The sequence below is a fragment of the Bos mutus genome, chromosome 29, assembly GCF_027580195.1.
Source record: "Bos mutus isolate GX-2022 chromosome 29, NWIPB_WYAK_1.1, whole genome shotgun sequence".
Classification (NCBI taxonomy): domain Eukaryota; kingdom Metazoa; phylum Chordata; class Mammalia; order Artiodactyla; family Bovidae; genus Bos; species Bos mutus.
The window spans coordinates 25471924-25493785 of NC_091645.1; the positions used below are offsets into that span (position 1 = coordinate 25471924).

General features: G+C 38.4%; 2 protein-coding genes and 1 pseudogene across 6 annotated transcripts in view; all 3 read left to right on the forward strand.

Annotated features, from left to right (window-relative positions):
- Window positions 1–3664, forward strand: part of UEVLD (UEV and lactate/malate dehyrogenase domains) — a 57460-nt gene extending 53796 nt beyond the window's left edge. For all 4 annotated transcript variants that reach the window (XM_005900678.3, XM_070365249.1, XM_070365251.1 and 1 more), the window contains one exon: window positions 280–3664. In XM_005900678.3, coding sequence (XP_005900740.1) covers window positions 280–447 — 168 coding nt within the window. In that variant the 3' untranslated portion in view covers window positions 448–3664. The remainder of the gene's footprint in view (window positions 1–279) is intronic.
- A 679-nt stretch (window positions 3665–4343) lies between these two features.
- Window positions 4344–5976, forward strand: LOC102278814 (NADH dehydrogenase [ubiquinone] flavoprotein 2, mitochondrial pseudogene; annotated as a pseudogene).
- Window positions 5977–6347: 371 nt separating this feature from the next.
- The window catches only part of TSG101 (tumor susceptibility 101), a 41697-nt gene continuing 26182 nt past the window's right edge, over window positions 6348–21862 (forward strand). For both annotated transcript variants that reach the window (XM_070365252.1, XM_070365253.1), the window contains exons 1-4: window positions 6348–6506; window positions 11354–11438; window positions 13626–13691; window positions 17168–17331. In XM_070365252.1, the coding sequence (XP_070221353.1) occupies window positions 6465–6506; window positions 11354–11438; window positions 13626–13691; window positions 17168–17331 (357 nt within the window). In that variant the 5' untranslated portion in view covers window positions 6348–6464. The remainder of the gene's footprint in view (window positions 6507–11353; window positions 11439–13625; window positions 13692–17167; window positions 17332–21862) is intronic.

The window sequence follows — 21862 nt, forward strand, 5'->3', positions numbered from 1 at the left end:
AGTCTTTTTTCTTTACCTCTATCCTATTACCCATATTGCAGGGTGCTAGCTTACCTCCCCATAAAGGGAGTATCTTTGACCAAGTTCTTCCCATCTCACAAAAATTTTCGGAAACAGTAACTGGAGTTCATTTAGAAAATAAATGAACAAAGTTTTTTAAAAATTCAGCTTGTATCACTTTGTAGTGCTAGGACCATAAAAGGAAGAAAATATCCATATTTATGATATTAACTTTTTTGCAGTGATTCAGCTCTAATCCTATTTTTTTTTTCCTTTCAGGGATATTATGATATAAATAGTGAAGTGTTTTTAAGTTTGCCTTGCATCCTTGGAACAAGTGGAGTGTCTGAAGTCATCAAGACCACAGTGAAAGAAGAAACAGTGATTGAGAAACTCCAAAGCAGTGCATCCTCCATCCATGGTCTCCAGCAACAGTTAAAACTTTGATTCTAAAGTTCAGAGTTACCTGAAAGGAAAGTTTAATTTTACCAACACATATATATGGGGTGGAGAACTTCTCTATCTTATTATTTATCCTTACAAACTGCTTGGTTAAGGTCAGTGGTTCTTGGTTGGCTTTGTAATTTAAATCCTTAGGTAGTTAGATAAGAAGGAAAAAAAATCTAATTTTCTCTGTTCTTGAGATTATCTATACTGTTCTTTAAACCTAAGCAGAGATAAACATTCATCTGCGATATACATCATTTAAAAATTACGTATCCTCAATTAGCACATTCAGCACTTGGGGAATATTTAAAAAATCATACCTTTTTAAAAGAAAATTACCCTGTAACTGTTACAATAAACATCATAAGCTGAAGGCCCAGTAAGTATTTCAGAATCTGTGCTAGCTCTACATTCAAAGGATCCAGTTTATGCTATTTACAGTTCTTCTTTAAAATAATGTTGGTAACAAGCATAATAATAAACAATAAAGGGTTTTGTTTTCCCTCTTCAAATTAATTAGCTACCAAAAAAATAGAAAAGAAGTGTGCACATACTTTTCTTTGTACACATACTTTAATATAGTAAAAAGGAAAATGAAAATTTTAAATATATGAACAAGAAGTGTAGTTTAATATCCAGCAGGACTGTCCTTTCTGCAATTTTCTATCATCTCTTCTGGCCTATATAAGATTTCCAGCATCTCAAGAACACACCATGCCATAAGTAGAACCATAGAGACATGCATATTTTTAGTGGAAATAAGTTATGAATGAAAGCCAAGCATTTACTTTAAAGCTAATATATGAGGCTTTCATAAAGGCATTGGTCTTAATGGGGAGAGACTGATTGAATGGGCTGATTGTTCTGAGCATATTCTTTTAACTACTGAAGAAATGATTCACGGTGCATCCTTTAACTACTCCTGAAGAAGTGATTCAGGGTGCACCATTATGCACCCTGAATGGGTGATGGGTCAATAACATCTTCATATGTGAAAGACAGCATATTATTAGGAATGTGACACATAACTAATAGCAGCAGCTAGCATCAACACTTCCAATATTTCAGGTAGTGTGATGAGCACTTTATTGTTTTATTCCTCAGGATTATTTATTAATCCTCACAGTAACCCACTGAGGTAGGGACTATTATCATCATTTTGTAGAGGAGGAAATTGAGGTTTAATGCCCAAAATCTCATGACTAAGGGACACTTATCCATACAACCTCTACTTTTTCTAAACTCTAGAAGAGGAAAAAGGCCTAAGAGTCAAAACAGTTACCACAAGACCCTAAAGCTGGGGGTCTGTACTCAGATACTCTCATGTAGGGGCTTTTTTTCTTCGACATATTTTTTAGAAACACTGATTCTTTGACTTCCCTTAGTAAATAGCTTGGTCGGGGGTGGAGGGTGGGGCACATACTGTACGCACTGAAGTAGGTGTTTAGTTATTTAGTCGTTCAGATAGTCTAGACTTGGAGGCTGCTATGCACCAGGTGCCGTATGAGGCACCGCAGATACAATGGTGACAAACCCTGGACTAGGACAGGCCCCCATGGTGCTTATAATCTAGCACAGGGACAAACCGCACAAGTAAATGTGCAGTTCCAAGTGTGGAACATGAAGAAGTCCCAGGTGCTTTGAAAGCATATTACAGGTGAGCCTAAACCTGGTCAGTGAGATGGGAGCCAAAGGATTATAAGAGCAGACACATTTTAGGCAGAGAGGAAGTAGTTAAACTAATGCTGATTTAGCATAATAATGGATGCTTATAATAATGAGCTTAAATCATAAAGGTGAAATTTATTCAATGTTCCATGAAAAAAGAAAAGTACTTAATATGCTTGGAAAGGTGTAAAAACATTGGACATTTGAAGAAATGAGTATTAGTTCTGTGTAATTTCACTACATGAATAGGTTATTTTGGTGTTAATTGTAACAGTGCATCCTCACTGTCCTTTTGTATGAAGTAGGAAAGTAAAACTAAAAGGACCATTGCTTGTGTTTTTATACCAGCCTTTTCTAATATCAGATACCTAATTATGCTCTTGAAAAATAATTACAAGATACTGTATAAACAGAGGAATTGCTAAGAATTAACTGCATTATAAAAAGACCATGTCAGTACAATATTTACTGACTGTACTGTTATTCCAAGAACTGTGTTAGAATGAGTAGTCAAAGGTGAATAACAAAAAATTGGGGGGATGGGGTGGGGGAGGGAATAAAAAAGCAAAAAAAAAAAAAGATGAATAGTTATAGTCCTTGCCCTGCAGAAGCCCACAATATAGAAGTAATTCTATCACATATTTTCTTTTTTTTTTCATCGCAAATCGTTTAAGCAGCACTGTTCTAGAATCACTACAAGTCAGGCATACATATACCATGATATACCATGTAACTATAGGCAGAGCCAGTGCAAAATAAAGAACACATTAAAATAAACATTCCAAGTGAAAGCTCAGAAGTAAGGTATCTTTAACTTAACAATGCTCAAGTACTTAAATGTTCTTATGAGAAAAGCAGTGGTATGGTCTAAGCATGGGAAGTAAAGTAAGTCAAGTCAAGTCGCTCAGTCGTGTCCGACTCTTTGTGACCCCATGGACTATAGCCCACTAGGCTTCTCCGTCCATGGGATTTTCCAGGCAAGAATACTGGAGTGGGTTGCCATTTCCTTCTCCACACATATTTTCTTGAGTGTTGAGTCAGTGATGCCATCCAGCCATCTCATCTTCTGTCGTCCCCTTCTCCTCCTGCCCCCAATCCCTCCCAGCATCAGGGTCTTTTCCAGTGAGTCAACGCTTTGAATGAGGTGGCCAAAGTACTGGAGTTTCAGCTTTCGCATCATTCCTTCCAAAGAACACCCAGGGCTGATCTCCTTTAGAATGGACTGGTGTTTCTAGATCAGGTGTTGCCAAATCTTCCTCTTAAAAACTTGGATAATTTTGCACATGTAAGTTAAGACGTAGTACCACCACCATCTCCGTGTGAATTGGTGATAATTTGACATTCATGATGGCTTCTGTTAACCTTCATTTTTTTTTTCATCTTTCCAAAATTATGCATTCCTTCTACTTGTTATGTTTTAATGGGGCTTGGATTAAAATGCTTCTTTGATACTGTAACAGAGATAAATATTTTCCAACTTACACTGTATCAAATAATTATTCTTAAATATCAAGAATAATGAATAAAATAAATTTTGACTTGAAAATTACCAGGAGATTCCTAATTTATTGAGTGGAAGGAAATTTATTCAGATTGAAGAGAAAGAGTCTTTCATATGATTCCTAAGTCCTCAGGATATTTAGTTACTTCATTTTAAGTGGCTAAACTGCAAAATGAAGAGAATGGATTTTGTTATTTTCAAACTTTTAAAAATGATTTTTAGCAAAACCTTTTGAAAAATATATAACCTACATTCTTCCAATTGATAAAAGCAGAGTTGCTCTAATTGAAGGTGCTTCTGGCTAATAAGCTGTGTCTCTAAGAATAGCTTGAAAACCACATATTTTTAAGTGACAAAGAAGAGGTACAGGAAAGGATAGACTGTCCTATAGTTTGGTTTGACTGAAGCTGTATGCTTAACTAGTATAGTGTCCAAAGAAAGATACCTGTTAGAATAGAATATTTTATGTGTGTGTGTTGGCAACAATATGGAATGATGCTTCCACGTATCTTTACTTAGGCCTTCTTTGTTTATGTGACCTTCATTTAGATGCCAATTTAGAAGAGAATTAATACTACAGCCTGTTTCTCAGTAGCACAATGCTAAAATTATCCAAATAATAATACTCCACACCCCCTCAAACCCAAGTGCCCTGAATGGCATTGTTCTTACAAAACCGGTAATGAGGTGCAATAATGACTAATATAAATGACCATGAGGAACTTTTATGGGTAGTAGAAATTCAGTCAAGAGTACCTATTCTTGGGCGTGCATGCTATGCGTGCCGACCGCTCGGGACCGTGCCCGGTGAGGCCCGAAGGCCCGCAGTTTGGCCAGCCATATTCCTCTCCGCGGCGCCCACTGGGGAAGACATATAAGAAATTTGCGTAAGACAGCTGTTCAGAATGGAGCTGGAGGAGGCTTATTTGTGCACAGAGATACTCCTGAGAATAACCCGGAAACTCCATTTGATTCCACACCAGAAAACTGTAAGAGGATAGAGGCCGTTGTGAGAAACTACTCAGAAGGGCATAAGGCAGCAGCTGTGCTTCCAGTTCTGGATTTAGCCCAGAGACAGAATGGATGGCTGCCCACCTCTGCTATGCACAAGGTTGAAGAAATTTTACAAGTACCTCCAATGAGAGTGTATGAAGTATCAACTTTTAATACAATGTATAATCGAAAGCCAGTTGTATCACATTCAACTCTGCACTACTAGGTCTTGCCTGCTCCGAAACTCCGAAAGCATACTGGAGGCCATTCAGAAAAAATCTCGGAATAAATTTGGAGACAACACCTGACAAACTTTTCACTCTTATGGAAGTGGAGTGTTTAGGGGCCTGTGTAAATGCACCAATGGTTCATATAAATGACAACTACTATGAGGATCTGACACCTAAGGATATTGTAGAAATTATTGATGAACTCAAGGCTGGCAAAATCCCAAAACCTGGGCCAAGGAGTGGACGCTTCTCCTGTGAGCCAGCTGGAGGTCTTACCTTTTTAACTGAGCCACCAAAAGGACCTGGGTTTGGTGTGCAAGCAGGCCTTTAATTTATATTCAGCTGTAAATACGTCGGTGGAGAAATAAAATATGAATCTCCTATTAAACTTTTTATATTACTTGTTCATTTCCATCTGTGTACACCTTGCTTGTAACCTAGCAACTTACAGCTGTTAAGTATCATGTCAGAATTCCAGAGCACCATTTTCAACTGCCTGTTCACTTTCATCAATGTTAGGGTACTGTGAAATAAAAATTCTCTCAAAAAAAAAAAGAGTACCTACTCTTGCACTGTACAAGACCATGAGGACCTAAAGCTGAGCCTGATTTCAAAGACGTGCATTTTTATAGTGGACAGGCTGGTAGACACACCAAGTCTAAGGAAGAAATTACCCTGTATTATCATCCATGTCGGGCACAGTGGAGTTCTGACCTGTGAATGGTGAATGGTCTCTTGTAAAGAAATTACTGCCTGGCTTCCTGTGAAATGAGAGCTCTGCACTTTGCCCTTGTGAATGTAATATGAAGCTTAAAAATGAAAAACAACCTGACAACCAGAGACACCCTGGGCATCGCCTAATGCAAGCCTTTCCTCTGAGTTGGAAAAAACAAGCCCCGAGCAAGCCGTGCTGCTGCTGCGTCGCTTCAGTCGTGTCCGACTCGGTGAGACCACATAGACAGCAGCCCACCAGGCTCCCCCCGTCCCTGGGATTCTCCAGGCAAGAACACTGGAGTGGGTTGCCATTTCCTTCTCCAATGCATGAAAGAGAAAAGTGAAAGTGAAGTCGCTCAGTCGTGTCCGACTCTAGCGACCCCATGGACTGCAGCCTACCAGGCTCCTCCATCCATGGGATTTTCCAGGCAAAAGTACTGGAGTGGGGTGCCATTGCCTTCTCCGAGCAAGCCGTGCACTTGCCTGCAATTGTCAGAAGGGTGAGTCAGTGGCAGAACAGTTTTCTGACTCCAGTCCAGTCTTCCCACTTGACGCATCAGTCATTAAAGCTCACTGGAAAGGTATTCCTACTTTTTACCCTCCCTGCACCTGCTCTTTTAGTGTGAGGGCAACTGTGAAAGAGCTCCCGATCTTATTATCCCGGCTCAGCAATTCCACGCTAGGAACGGGTTTCTCTGGACCTGACCTAGGCCGTCAACCCCTACCCACGGCCGACCCCGGAAGTGACGTAAGGGAAGCGGAAGCGCTGGCGTGGAGGCCGACTTCCTGTTGCTAGAGGCCGGGGGGGTGGGGGGCTGGCTGGTCCGTGTGCGGTTGTGTGGGGCGGCCTGGGGCGGCCCCGGAGCGGCTGACCCTCTGCCTGCAGGGAACGGAGTCGCGAGGCGGCCGCCATGGCGGGGTCGGAGAGCCAGCTCAAGAAAATGGTGTCCAAGGTGAGGCTGCGCCGCGCTCTCCTCGGCGCACACCCACCACTCCCCCCAGCGCCAGCAGGGCCTGCCCGACCAGCCCACCGAGCCCCCCAGGCGGGCCCGAAGCCCTGGGCTTCCTCCGGCCGCCTCTGCTGCCGCCCGCGCCTGATGCCTGTCGCCCGGGGCCGGAGTCCCGGGGCCGGAGCCGGCGGGGGGCGGCGACGGTCAACAATGGAGCGGAGCCGAGGCCGCCTGCCACCTGCCGCCCGCCCTCCTCTTTTCGGGGAGAGAGTTTGGAGCAGTCTGTGGGGCAGCATAGTTTTCTTCAACACAAGGAGGGGGTTGTACTTAAAACTCGGTCTTGGGCACCCCCTCCCCTCTTGTCCCAGCGCTGGCTCTTCATTCGTATTCGCCCTTCCCTCCCGGCTTCCTGAGGTGGTGTCCTTTTCAGTTTGTATTCTTCACGCAGCTCAATAGCCCACCCCGCGGGAAATCGTAACTGTTGATTGAATTGGCTCAATTATAAATAGAAACGTCCTGAGAAGCTCATTACTTCGGGTGAAATAGAATTCCATTACCATTCCAGAGTCTTTGATTGACTCAGAGTGACTCCCTTTTAATTGTATGCTGCTTATAAAGCCAGTTTATTTACTTTGAAATTTTTAATCTAAACAGTTCAAGACCGGTGTGGGTTTGTTTTTTGGTTTTTCTCCTTTTCTAAAAAAGTTGTATTTTTTAGTTGTATTTAAAGCCGTGAATTATTTTAACAACTGCTAAAAATATGGCATCTGATACCAGAGTGAATTTGGTGCTTTTTGGTTTGTTTGTTGCTTTGTGGTTTTTTTTTTTTCAGTTTATCAAAGCTAATTAATGGGAATAAGATGTATGTGAAATGGTTGAGAGTTGAATATTCTCCAGTTAAACAGGTTTAGCTTTAGATACTTTTGTCAAAATAAGAATGGTAGAAAGTGGAGTAGTTTAAAACAATTTTCAGTATTATTAAAACACATTATTATGTGTAAATTTATTTCTTTGAAAAATATACTTTTTTACCCAGTAAAATCATCCCTATAGTCTTTGATTGAAGAGCAAATAATCTCTAAGGAGAAATTAATGATCTTTGAAATAAAGCGAGCTACTCTTTGATTTTTCAAATCATATCTTCTAGGCTTCTGATTTTCTTTCTTTTTTCTAATTAAAATATAGTTGATTTTCTTTTGATATAGTAAACTTATCTTTAATTGCAGAGAAAGTTTTAGGGAGCCTTAGAAAACTGTGGCCTGGATCTGTGATGTAGCATTTAATTTCTTGAAGTACATTATTTTATATACTGTGTAACTGAAGGGTGTCTGTTCCATACCATTTAAAAAAACCCTTTAATTGATTACATTGTCCTTAAAGTTTATTCCTTCATGTATGTATATCAAACTATCTATATATAAGGACAAGAATATTCAAATACTGGTTTGGAATTGTAGAAACCATAATTAAGTTTCCTAAACTTTCTATTGAGGAACCTGCCTTTGAAGACAGAGGCAAGATTTCTTTAAAAGATATTTTATACCTACACCTGCTATCTCCTCCCTCCATCCTCTATATCCTAAGAGCAAAAAAGGACATAGTTTGGTGGAAACCAGCTCAATACTGTAAAGCAATTATCCTTCAATTAAAAATAAATTTTTTTTATAAAAGACATAGAGCAGAGGTGGGAGAGAACATTTGTCTTTCATCTGGTTCTTGACCCAATACCTGAAAAATTGAGTCTCTTCCAAGTGGTGATGTCACTTCTGATTACTGGCATCTTTTCTGTCCAGCTTGTTAATAGATAGATACGTAGATATGTAGGAATAGTAAGTAAGATAATAGAACCTGTTTGTGGAGTTTTTTCCTTCTGGTGGAGGATTAGCTTCAGTTATCCTTTCAGTTGGATGTGGCCCAATGAAGGAATTGGCAGCCAGGACCTGGGACACATTGCTAGGGTGATGGTCCTTTACTCTTAATCTGACTGTGGGACTTCCATCACCCATCGTATTACTTTGGGCTACCTGCTTTGACATATATTTTTTGAAGTATAATTGACATACAACATTATATTATCTTTTTATATATTACTACAGTTACTTTTTTCCTTAGAGTAACTTTTAGCTTCCAACTTAAATATAGCTTTTAGTTTAACATCCTTTTCTGTCATCATCTTTGTAGTTAAGAGAGGGTATATATATACTGTTGGTCCATCTTGCTTTACACAAATTATTCAGATTTTTCATACAGACAACTGTCTGTATTCTTTCATGCTGTATGTAATAGCATTCCTATCAGTGGAGTCACTGCCAACGAGTTAGGAGAGAGCTGATACATTAGCAATTGTAATGGACTTCACACTGTTTTATTAGATTCTAGGGATACAGTAATGAACAGATAGAAAACTCTATACCTGTGGAATGTAAATTCTCATGGAATAAACAACTCAGTAAGTTCATTAAATAGCATGTTGGAGGATGGTAAGTGCTTTGGAGAAAAGTAAAGCAAGAAAGGGTGATAGAGTTCTCAAATGTGAGGATAGGATAGGTTGCCGTTTTATAGAATAGTAAAGGAAGGCCTTCCTGAAGTCTGTTTGATCAGAAACCCTGAAAGCGGTGAGGAAGCAAACTGGAACAGTCTGGAGTAACAACATTCCAGGAAGAAGGAAGAACAAGCTCAAGGGCCCTCTTGTCATGCATGATAGAGAAACAGCAAAGGGACCTAAAGGGGCTGGACTGGAGTGAGGAAAGGGAAACAGTGCTGCTAAAGAAAGGAGTGGTAGATTTTGGAGGGTCCTGCAGGCCACTGTCAGCATTTGGGCATGTCCTTGCAGTGTGGTGGGGCTGTATTAACAGCATAGCTCAAGCTGCTGTACTGAGGCTAGACCGTAGAGGGTTCAGTAGGGATAGCCACCTCTAAAAAGGCTGTTGTATAATAATAACCTACGTGTGGCTATGAAGGTAGTGTGAAGTGATCAGATGCTGGAGATTTTTGAAGGTAGAACTAACAGGATTTTCTGACAGACTCGCTGTGGGTGTGTAGGAAACCAAGGCATCCAGGATAATGTTGAAGTGTTTGTGCTGAGCATCTAGAAGGATATGGATATGGAAGAATGTAAGAGAGGTAGAGGGAGAAGGCTATGGCACCCCACTCCAGCACTCTTGCCTGGAAAATCCCATGGACGGAGGAGCCTGGTAGGCTGCAGTCCATGGGGTTGCTAAGAGTCAGACACGACTGAGTGACTTAACTTTCACTTTTCACTTGCATGCGTTGGAGAAGGAAATGGCAACCCACTCCAGTGTTTTTGCCTGGAGAATCCCAGGGACGGGGAGCCTGGTGGGCTGCTGTCTGTGGGGTCGCACAGAGTCGGACACAACTGAAGCAACTTAGCGGTAGCAGCAAGAGGTATAGAATTGGGGGGAAGACGAAGGGTTCAATTTGATCATGTTATGTTTGACTTTCATTAGATATCTAAGTGGAGATATCAAATTGGATATACATGTCTGGAGTTCAGGAAAGTGGAATTTTTAAATTTGGAAGTTATCAGTGTATAAATGGTATTTTAAGCCGTGCATGGAGGTCAACACCTGAGTAAGGTTAGACAAAGAAGATCAAGGACTGAGCCCTGGGGCTCAATGAAATTAAGATCAAAGCTTAGGAGAAGAGAAAGAACCAGCAAAAACACTTGAGAAGGGGCAGACACAGAGAAGAGGAAAAAGAATGTCTTGTTTCTCCTTTTATTTTTGTTTAAAATGTCCAAGAGTCCGTCCTTTTCTGAGAGTTATTTCATCACTACAATATCATTTCTTCTTTCTTTGAAATATTTAACGCTGATTGTTTTTGAAGTTTTCTTCTGTTCCTTTCATTATTGTTATTCTTAAAAGTGAAAGTCGCTCAGTCCTGTCTGACTTTTTGCGACCCCATGGACTATACATTCCATGGAATTCTCCAGGCCAGGATACTGGATTGGGTAGCCTTTCCGTTCTCCAGGATGTTCCCAAGCCAGGGATAGAACCCAGGTCTCCCGCATTGCAGGGGGATTCTTTACCAGCTAAGCCACAAGGGAAGGCCAGTAATACTGGAGTGGGTAGCCTATTCCTTCTCCAGTGGATCTTCCCGACCCAGGAATCAAACCGGGGTCTCCTGCATTGCAGGCGGATACTTTACCAACTGAGCTGTCAGGGAACACCCATTTTTATTTTTAGTTCCTTCTTTTATGTTTGTTTAGGTCTGTGACATGCTTTTTGGAGACTTTCTTTTTGGAATAGCTGACTCTTCCTTTTTAAGAAGAGAAGCACTAAAAGCTGATTGAAAGCTTTGTGCGCGTGAGTGGAGCTTGTCAACTGAAGCTTCAGGGTGTTGTGAACGTATGGAGATTCCCATTTCCTGGTTTCCTAGGCTGCTCAGAGCTGTAAGCAAGGTTCGTAGGTTTCCTGGACTTGAGTGGCACAAGGCAGGGGTATGAGAATACAATACAGCACATGATACATTGAGAAAGAGTCGGTATTGACAGTAAATGCTGGGACGGGGAAAGACTGGTATGGGCTAAAGGGAAGTCTGGAACAGAATTCATTGATAGGGAAAGAGATGTCAGCTAGGTCTTTGAAGATTTGATTTGGTGGAAAGCATATTTTAAGTTGGAAAAAGAGCTAAAATGAAGGTAAAGGTTTGAAGAGGTGACAGAGAAAGCTACTGGGTTCTTCAGTCTTTATTTAATTGTTATTGATTAGTCAGAACCATTATACTTTAAAGAAAAGTGCTATTAAGAAAATAGTTTTTAAAAAATTGAACTAGCAGTATAATTTGTGTGTTGGTTTTAAACTAAATACATTTTAAATTTTCCTTTTCAGTACAAATACAGAGACCTAACTGTACGTGAAACTGTTAACGTTATTAGTTTATACAAAGATCTCAAACCTGTATTGGATTCATATGGTAAGTTTATATATAAAAATATTAAGTTGTTGTTTTCTCTTTTTGTTAATAATTGTAGGTTTTCCATTTTCCTTTTAAGTCTGTTGGTTCTTTTCATTGTAGGACTGAGCCTTTACCTAAAAATGTGTTGGGGGGATAGGAAATTACAAGATCTAATAATACCATCTTATATTTGTTTAGTTATTTTAAGTTTTAAAATACTACTCTAACAAAAATGGTGCAAATTTAGACCTAGAAGTGATGTTATAGATAATATAGTCCATCATTTCCAGAAATATTATCCATAGTTGTGAAGAATGTTGCTTTGGGGGGTGGGGAGATGGAGGGGATTCTGTAGTTAAGTTTGAATACTTACAGGTTAAACAAAATTAAATGGGTTTCTTTGGAGCAAGATTTCTCAGAACCTTTAATATGTTTATGTATTTTGTCTTACCAAGAGGGGAGAGAAGATAATACATTGTTCAGTATATTCTAGAGTTAATTAGTGAACCGTTTTTTCTCTCTAGAGCATCTCTTTGTATTCTTAGGAACACATTTTGTAAAATTCTAGACTATTCTTTTCATTTTATAGATGAAGAAAACACGTAAAAACTGTTGTCCTTAATTCTGGTGTAGGTGACGGTTTGTGTCCACTCTCTATTGAGATAAAATGAAGTTGTGATTTAAGTAAGAAATGACAATATTTAGAGGTGTTTTTTAATAGTCTTTTTGGCCCCACCGGTCCTAACATACTCTCTCCAATCCCGTCTCCTTGTGGACAAGGTACCAGGGCCCAGGGAAACCATGCTGCCTTGTGCCTGTAGAGAGGCCCCTGGCAGGGAGTGCAAGGAGCTGAAATTTGTAGCTGAGACTTGCTCTAAACTGTACTCACCCCAAGGGCTTTGTAAAAAGGATCCTGGTAGAGAGGTGGGAGGCAGCAGAGAGGGAATCGGCCCTGAATTTCCTGAGCAGTCATGAACCGGAAGTCCTCTCTCACACGAGGGCCCAGCTCTCCCTCCTGTCCACGTGCTGCACTGTGGTGTTTAGAGCTGCAAAAACTCATCTTTCCAAAGTTAGAGTTACTTTTAAAATGGCTTCTCTGGGGGAATAAAGTGACTAAGGCTAGAAAGTTATGGTAAGTGTGTAGTTTTTATTGAATACTGAAAGAATAAGTGATCAAAATTGACAAAGACTGCAGCCTCATTGAACAGATCTTATATAGCTTTGTGTGACTGGACCAAGTCTAAACCATTATCATCAACATGCTTTTAGAGTAAATATAATCCTAGAATTTAATGAAGTAGTCTTTTTAAAACACAAAATCAGAGTTAATTACCTCATAGGGTATAAGTGTCAATAGTAGATAAAAGAACTGAGGTCAACAGTATAGTTCTGTGTTCTTGCACTGTACAATTATAGCCCTTTCCCATGTAGTACAGGGTTAATTCCAAATTGTTGCAAATAATAGCTGTCCATGGAATACAGATTATGTACCCTAGTTATTCAATCAATTATAGATAGGAAAACTTGTGTGATGTGAGAAATACTTGTATTAAAAGATGTCCATATTTGTGAAAATCTTTTTTCCTTTTTATTACTGTGGGATACTACATTGGGATTGAAAATGACAGTGAGTGGGAGTGAACATCTGAGAAATCTAAAATTTAATGCTATTAGGTTAATATTTGTGGAAGTGAAAGCATTAGTCGCTCAGTCGTGTCCCACTCTGCAGCCCTATGGACTGTAGTCCACCAGGCTCCTCTGTCCATGGAAGTCTCCAGGCAAGAATAATGAAATGGGTAGCCATTCCCTTTTCCAGGCGATCTTCCTGACCCAGGAATCAAACCCAGGTCTCCTGCATTGCAGGTGGATTCTTTATCATCTGAGCTACCAAGGCAGCAATTAATAGTGATTTTTAAGTAATCTTATAATCATGTTGGTTGAAGACCCAGAGCTCTTATTTATTGATACTATAGCATTCACATATATTTTCCCAAGTAATTCATAGTATCTTTACTCTTTCAAAAGCTGATTCCACTAAGTGAATCAACAAAAGATTATTTGTTATTGGACAAAATGTTTGAACATTAGCAGGTTTGTCCCTTTCAAGAGTAGTAATGCATTGTAGCCATTGTTTCTGAAAGAATAACTTACGTAAGAGTATCTGTCAAAATGCTTATTGATTAACTCAGTATTCTCACCTTTCAGTTTTTAATGATGGCAGTTCCAGGGAACTAATGAACCTTACTGGAACAATTCCTGTGCCTTATAGAGGTAAGTGTCTTATGTGATTTATGTTTCTAGCATAGATGCATTTTAATTCATACTTAGTTGCCAAAGAATTGTAAGTAAATTAAGCTTGCTTTCTCATGACTTTCATGATAATATAGACTTTCACTTCTAATTGAAGTTCATTTGCCAGCAGCACCTAATATTTTCGGCTTCCTTACAAAGCTTCCTTCCACCACCACCTTCCTTACAAAGATATATCAAGTATGTGCCTAGGAGCACTGGAGAGTTTTGTTTCAGAGAATCTTAGAACTAGAAAGGGATCTTGGCTGCCTCCTAGTTCAGCCTCCCACCCTATTCAAACTTACCTGACAATGGGAAGCTGTGTAATGTAGTGACTAAGATAGAGGCTTAACAGTCAGGGCAGAGTAGGGTTTTAGTTCTTGCTTTGTAATCAATTAGCTTTGTGGTGAATCTTAGTCACTTCAGTTGTATCTGACTCTGCGACCCCATGGACCATGGCCCTCCAGGGTCCTCTGGGATTCTCCAGGCAAGAATACTAGAGTGGGTCGCCATTTCCTTCTCCAGTGATAAAGTATGAAGTGAGTGAAGTCGCTCAGTCGTGTCCGACTCTTTGCAACCCCATGGACGGTAGCCAACAGGCTCCTCCATCCATGGGATTCTCCAGGCAAGAGTACTGGAGTGGGTTGCCATTGCCTTCTCCAAGCTTTGTGGTAGTGGTCATCTATAATCTATAGCATTTGTATAATGGTCCTAACTCAAAGAATAATTAATTTGTAATAATATATATTGTAAAGGACTTAGCTCAGAGACTGGTATATAATAAAGAGGTACCAAAATTAGCTATTATCTATGGTTGTAATGTTAATGAAGGATAATTACATCTCTTAGCCAGTCAGCCACCCTTTGCTAAAATACTTAAAGCGATAATGGAGCATTCAGCTTCATAAGCAGCTGTTCTGTTTTTGTTGGTTGTTTCTTGTGACTAGTTAAGGCCTGTAACCTACCCACTGATCTTATATAGTACCTGCTATGCGTAGGGGTTAGGGATATAAACGTGAACAAAAGATGTACTGTCTCTGGAAGAACATACACAAATAGAGGAAATGGGGAATAAATAGATATTTATACTATTCTATACCTGCTATAGAATAATAAAATATATGCTGTGAGATTATAGAGGAGAACAGGAACATACAGGAAGGTCATCCAAGAAATGATGTTCAAACTTAATATTAGGGATGAGTCAACCATTCAGAGGGAAAAAACACTTGGGCATCAGCATTTCATAGAGCAAGTATGAGTAAAATGCAGGATAGCTGACTTTGCCTTTACCCCAGGAAGTAAGCTCTGGTGAGGAAATAGGTATGAGTGAGAGTAGGAGGCAGAAAACTCGTATAGACATAATTAAAAGCATTATTTTTTCTTCCAGTTTTATTGAGATATAATTGATAATAGCATTGATAAGTTTAAGGTATACAGTGAAATGATTTGATTTCATACATCAAAAAATGATTACCACAGTAAGTTTAGTAAACATCCATCATGTCTTACAGATACAATTAGAGAAATAGAAAAAAAATATTTTCCTCTTGTGATGTGTACTCTCAACTTTCATATATAACATAAAGCAGTGTTCATGGCATTTATCATGTGGTACATTACTTTCTTAGTACTTATTTTATAATCTGGAAGTTTGTACCTTTTGATACCTTCCTATAATTCACCCTTCCCCCCAGCCCTCACCTCTGATAACCACAAATCTGATCTCTTTTTCTATGTTTGCTTATTTGTGCGTGTATGAAGGATAATTCACCTATAACACTATGTTAGTTTTTGTTACACAACACAGTGATTTGATATTTTTGTGCATTTCAAAGTGATCATTGTGATAAATCTCGTTACCATCTGTCACCATACAAATCATTACATAATTATTGACTTTCCCCTCACTAATACATTTTCATACCCATGATTCATTTATTCTGCAGCTGGAAGTTTGTACCTCTTGATCTCCTTCACTTATTTCTCCCTCCCCACTTTTCCCCCGTCTGGCAACTGCCTTTTTGTTCTTTGGATCTATGAATCTGTTTCTGTTTAGTTTTGTTTGTTCATTTGTTTTGTTTTTTCAATTCCACTTGTAAGTGAGGCCATACTTTATTTGTCTTTCTCTGTTTGACTTATTTCAGTTAACATAATACCCTCTGGGTCCATCCATGTTGTCACAAGTGGCAAGATTTCGTTCTTTTTTATGGCTCAGTATTACTTCATTGTGTATCTGTATACCACATCTTTATCCATTCATCTATTAGTAGGTACTTAGGGTGCTTCCATATCTTGGCTATTGTAACTAATGTTGCAGCTTTCCAAATTAGTATTTTAATTTTCTTCAGATAAATACTCAGAAGTAGAATTGCCGAATCGTATTTTGTTCTGTTTTTCTGTTTTTCCTTTTTGAGGAATCTCCATACTGTTTTCCATGGTGGCTGCACCAGTTTGTATTCCCACCAACAGTGCACAGGGGTTCCCTTTTTTATGTGCATTTTATCTAAACTAAACCTCTGTTCCCTCACCATTTTTTTATATGGCATAGTTCTTAAGCCTGAGTAATTCTGGAGAAAGCATCATTTTCACAAAGCAAAGAATTCTAGGTGGTGGAAATAAAGTTATGTTTCATGTATTAAGATGTACCCTTGTGGGGGTTGGGGGGGTCATTGTAGAAGTACTTTTGAATAAAAAAATAAACCCACAGTCCTATCACTGATTTTTTTCAAGTGAAATGTATATATATATACTTTTACGAAGTACCACTGTTTCTAAGAAGGGGACATATATCTGAATTGTTAGGTGATTCAGATGATTGCTTGGGACATTGGGCTTTGAGCTTGGTAAGAAAAGTCTTTGATTTATGTTCAGTATATTAACTCTATTGGATCCTTTGAAACACTGTTCATTTTGACTATATGTAGGCAGATTTCTCAACTGAGAGAGATTCTATTTCATAAAGCAAAGAGAAGGAGATGACATCATTGATTTTGAAACTACCTCTGAAAAGCCATTCATTGGTCAGGCTTTTACCAATAGTTACCATCTGTTTGACATTTGGGTTAGGTTTTACACAGTCTGACTTTTGGCATGGGAGTTTCAAGTCCAGTGTATATCCCTTTCTGGTAGAACGCCATTGTCTCTGGTCTTTCCAGGAAATTTTAGTAACTGAAGTGACAGAAGTCAAATAATAAAGAATGCCTTGAACCAAAAGATAATTTGTGAATAATATGTTTACAGCTGTAAGCTCACACTGGTAGAGTAGTGATCAGTTAACTCCTTAATCCAGCTCTTGTATTTTACAAACTGAAGATTTGAGAAATTGATCTTAAACAGACTTTGAAGCATAAACTATTTGTTGTGATTTTTTTCTTTTAAAGTGTTGCTTAGTTGTAGCTCTCTCTTGCTTACCTACTAAACCATTAGAGTAACTGAAGTTTCTCTTTCTCTTTCAGGTAATACATACAATATTCCAATCTGCCTGTGGCTGCTGGACACATATCCGTATAATCCCCCTATCTGTTTCGTTAAGCCTACTAGCTCAATGACTATTAAAACAGGAAAGCATGTGGATGCTAATGGGAAGATATATCTTCCTTATCTACATGAATGGAAGCACGTAAGTATTAATGGTGTTCTGTGAATTTGTTGTATATTTTGTTCACTAGCATCTACTTTATGTTAACATTCAAGGAGGATAAATTCATTTAAGATCACTAATCACTGAGCTTGAAAAAGGCTCTTTGAAAGAAACATGTCTTGTATTTTTATAGAGCTTGGTAGTTACAGAATACGTGTAGTCACTATTTTGTTTGCTTGAGTTGAACCTTTAAGAATAGATAGAATTCACATATGGGGAATACATTTTAAAAAGTAGTATTCTTTGGCATGTATTTGTGAAACTGTTCAAATCTCATTACTCAAAGTGTTCCAGTCAAGAAGTAATAGGAAGAAACTTTTGATGGTTTAGCTCTGACAATTTCTATCCAAAATATTGCTAAAAAAGCCAAACAAAGTAGAACCAACATCTGTGGAATGCTTTGCAGAACTGTGAGACAATTAGGACTTGAAGGGCCAAGATCCTATGAAGAAGGAAACTGCAAAAAGATGAATCAACCTTCTGCCAGTTTTCCCTAGGAGTATTTACTGATTCTTGGTGCAAGGTGAGAGGCTGAGAATCTGGGCGGAAGGCCTTAGCTAGAGGCAAAGACTGCAAAGTTTCTAACAGTCTCCTAGAGCTCAAAAGACAACAGTTGTTGCTCTGTCTGCTAGGTACCCAGTATTTTAGGAGCCAAGAATTTAGGAGAAAAGGAAGCTACAAAGAAGTGAGCCAGATATAATCTGAGTTTCCCACTCAAGACATTTGCAGAATTCCTAAATTTCAAAGACACGATGTTAAAAAAGCTAAGCAGAGAGCCTCTGAAAAACACAGCCAAGTTCTCAGCAGTCTTAGGTTGTGGGAGCAATAGGAGTTCGAAACCTTATCAAGGAGGATGAGAGAAGTCGCTCAGTCATGTCCAACTCTTTACAACCCTATGGACTGTAGCCTACTGGGCTCCTCCATCCATGGGATTTTCCAGGCAAGAATACTGGAGTGGGTTGCCATTTCCTTCTCCAGGGGAAGTTCCCGACCCAGGGACCAAACCCAGGTCTCCTGCATTGTAGGTAGACACTTTACTGTCTGAGCCACAAGGGATGGGTAGAAGTAAATACCCTAAATTCTTAGTTGGCATGCTGGAGGAACACACCCTGTGAGTGAGAACTCAGGGCAGAATGAGCCCTGTAAAACTCCAGCCTTGAATCAGCTCAGCCCCTGACTATATTAAGGTGATTTTCCACACTTATCTGCCAGCGGTAAGATAAAGTGAACTTTGGCTGGAGGAAGATAGTATATAGAACCTGTGTAATTATTCATGAACAGTGTCAAGCATACAATATAAAATTATCAAGTACATCAAGAGATAGGGCATAGAGTGGGGGAAAAAGACACTAGAAACAGGCACTACCCTCAGGTAACCCAGTTATCAGACAGAGACTTGAAAATGATTATGACTAATGTGTTCAAGGTGGAGAACTATATTAGGTATAATTATATTAAAAATGAACCAAATAGAAATCTTAGAACTGAAAAATAGAATAATAGAAATTTTAAAAAATAAAAAAACTAAAATTTAAAAAAAACTCAATAGGTGGGTTAGTAGCAGATTGGACTCAGCAGAATAGAGAATCAATGAACTGGCATATGAATACTTTATATTTTTAATGCTAGAGATCTAGAAATAAACCTTACAAAAGATGTACACATCTATTACAGAGAAAATTTTAAATTTTATTGAAAGACACTGAAGAAGACTTAAGTCAAAAGAAAGAAAACCTTATTCATGGATTGGAAGATTCAGTATTTTTATATATAGACTCTTCAGTTTGTAGTATATCTACAAACTGAACTGTTTTCCTAAGAGAAGCTTTTGTTTCTTTGTGTATTTGTTAATTTTGTGAACTTGATAAGCTGAATCTAAAATTTATATGGAAATGCAAAAGATTGAGAATACCCAAGAAGAATAAGATGGAAAGGACTTGCCCTATAGATATCAAAATGTCTTTTAAAAAACTAGTAATTAAGGTGGCTTGGAATTGTCAGAGAAGTATTCAAATGGATAGATGGAACATAATAAATAACCCAGAAAAAGATCCACTGTGCAGGCATATGTTGGAGACATTGCAGACTTGATTCCAGACCATAGCAATAAAGTGAATATTGCAATAAAACGAGTCCCATGAATTGCATGGTTTCCCAATGCATATAAAAGTTATGTTTACACTGTGCTGTAGTTTCTGAAGTATGCAATAGTGTTAGGTCAAAAAAACCAATGTTGATACCTTCATTAAAAAAAAAAAAACTATTGTATACTATAACAAACCATAATAGAATATGAAAAAGAATATGTATAATTGAATCACATTGCTATACAGCAGAACTTAACAGAACAATGTAAATCCAGTATACTTCAAAAAAGTTTTTAAAAAATATTTTAAAATATTTTAATATTGTTAAAAAATGTTAACTATTATCTGACAACACAGGGTTGCTACAAACCTTCAATTTGTAAAAATTGCAGTATCTGCAAAACACAGTAAAGCTAAGCACAGAAAAAAAAAAAAAGTTATGCCTAAGTATAAACACTTAATGTATAACAGTGATGGTATAAAAGATCACTGGGAATAAGATTAAGAACTTCAGTAGTGGAGTTGGGACAAATTCCTATTTGTATCGTATACAAAAATTAATTTCAGATAGATTGTGAAAAGCAGAAAAGTAAAACTTAATATAGGAGACTGCCTTCATGATCTGGTAATAGGTGGGGTTTTTTTAAAGAAGATTTTGCTATAAAGGAAAAGACTAAATTTTACCTTGAGTTTATGCAAATTAAGGACTTCTGTTCATTAAACACACATTAAAAAGTGTGAAAAGACTAACCATAAACTGAAAGAATATACTTATCACCTACAGTATAATATCCAGAACATAAAAATAACTTTGGGAATTATAAAAAGAAGGAAGCCCAATAGAAAAATAGATGAAACTATTGGATAAGTATTTCACAAAAAATCCTAATGGCCAATAAATATATATATAGAAAGATTTTAATCCTGTTAGTGGAGAGGGAAATATATAATAATTTAAAATCATGAGATACCATTACATGTCCATTAAATTTTCACTCCCAGTTGACCATACCAAGAGTTAGAGAGGATGTGGAACAAAGAGAACTCTTAGGCCCACTGATGGAGGTTTACACGGCTGCTCGAGATCAGTTTGGCTTCACCTGGTAACGTTAGCTGTAAGTGCCCGAGCCCTGTGTCCTAGCAGTTCTACGCCTTGGTTCTGCTTTACACTAGAGCAGCGTTTCTCAACGTCAGTGCTGCTGGCGTTGTGAGCTGGGGGTTGGATAATTCTTTACTGTAGAAAGGCTGTCCTGTTCATTACAGGATATAGGATCCCTGCCCGTTATCCACAAGATGCCAGTAGCATGGCACAGTTGTGACAACTGTAAATGTCTCTGCTGCTGCTAAGTCACTTCAGTCGTGTCCGACTCTGTGGGACCCCATAGATGGCAGCCCACCAGGCTCCCCCATCCCTGGGATTCTCCAGGCAAGAACACTGGAGTGGGTAGACATTTCTAATATTCATTAGGAGGCTAAAATAGCACCCCTAGTTGAAAACCACTGCACAAGAGTAAACCTTGCACATATACACTAGGAAACATAGCAAGAATGTTCATGACGACATAAATAGTCCATATGACTGTTAGCAGTATAGAAGCATGAATAAAGAAGTTGTATATTCACTTAGTAGAATACCATACAGTGATCAAAATGAATTTATAATTATATTCTTGAACAAGAATGTATCTTACAAACATTGCTGAAATAAGTCTGAATAGAATACACAGTTTGATTTAATTCATATGAAGTTCAGAAATAGGAAAAATAAACATACTGTTTAGAAAATTGTTTATAAGATATACTATGTTTAAAGAAAAGAATGATTATCCACTAAGTCAGAAAAGTGGGTAACTATAGATAGATGGGAATGCAGTCCAGAACTTAGAAGTTACTGGCAATCTTCTGCTTCATAACTTGGATGATGGCTACAAAAATATTTCCTTTATGGTTTCTCTTTAAAGTTACATTTGTTTTATACTTTTATCTATGTATGATATATTCCGCAGACCTAACAAGACATAACAGTAGCTAACTTTGGCATGGTATTCAAGGTTATATCATGGAAGATCCTGATTTTTAGCTACAAATTTTGTCCTTTAATAAGCAGTTGGGAGTCATTTTAGATGTTTGAACAAGAGTAGGGTATTAACTACAGTGATTATCAGGTATAATATCTGAAGTGCACTAGATAAATAAATTAGTTTTCTGACTGAAAAATCACTAGTTGCTCTAAAACATTCTAGAGACTTAACACTAGAAATTTCTTGCCCACACAATAGTCCACTGGGAGTGTTCCTTGCTGGCAGCCAGCTTTCCTTCACTAGAGCTTCAGGCGCCAGGCTCTTTCCAGTTTGTGGTGCCACCACCTTCCAGGGCTTCAGAGTCCTCTGCATCAACGAAGACAAGCAAGGAGGGACTAGTGA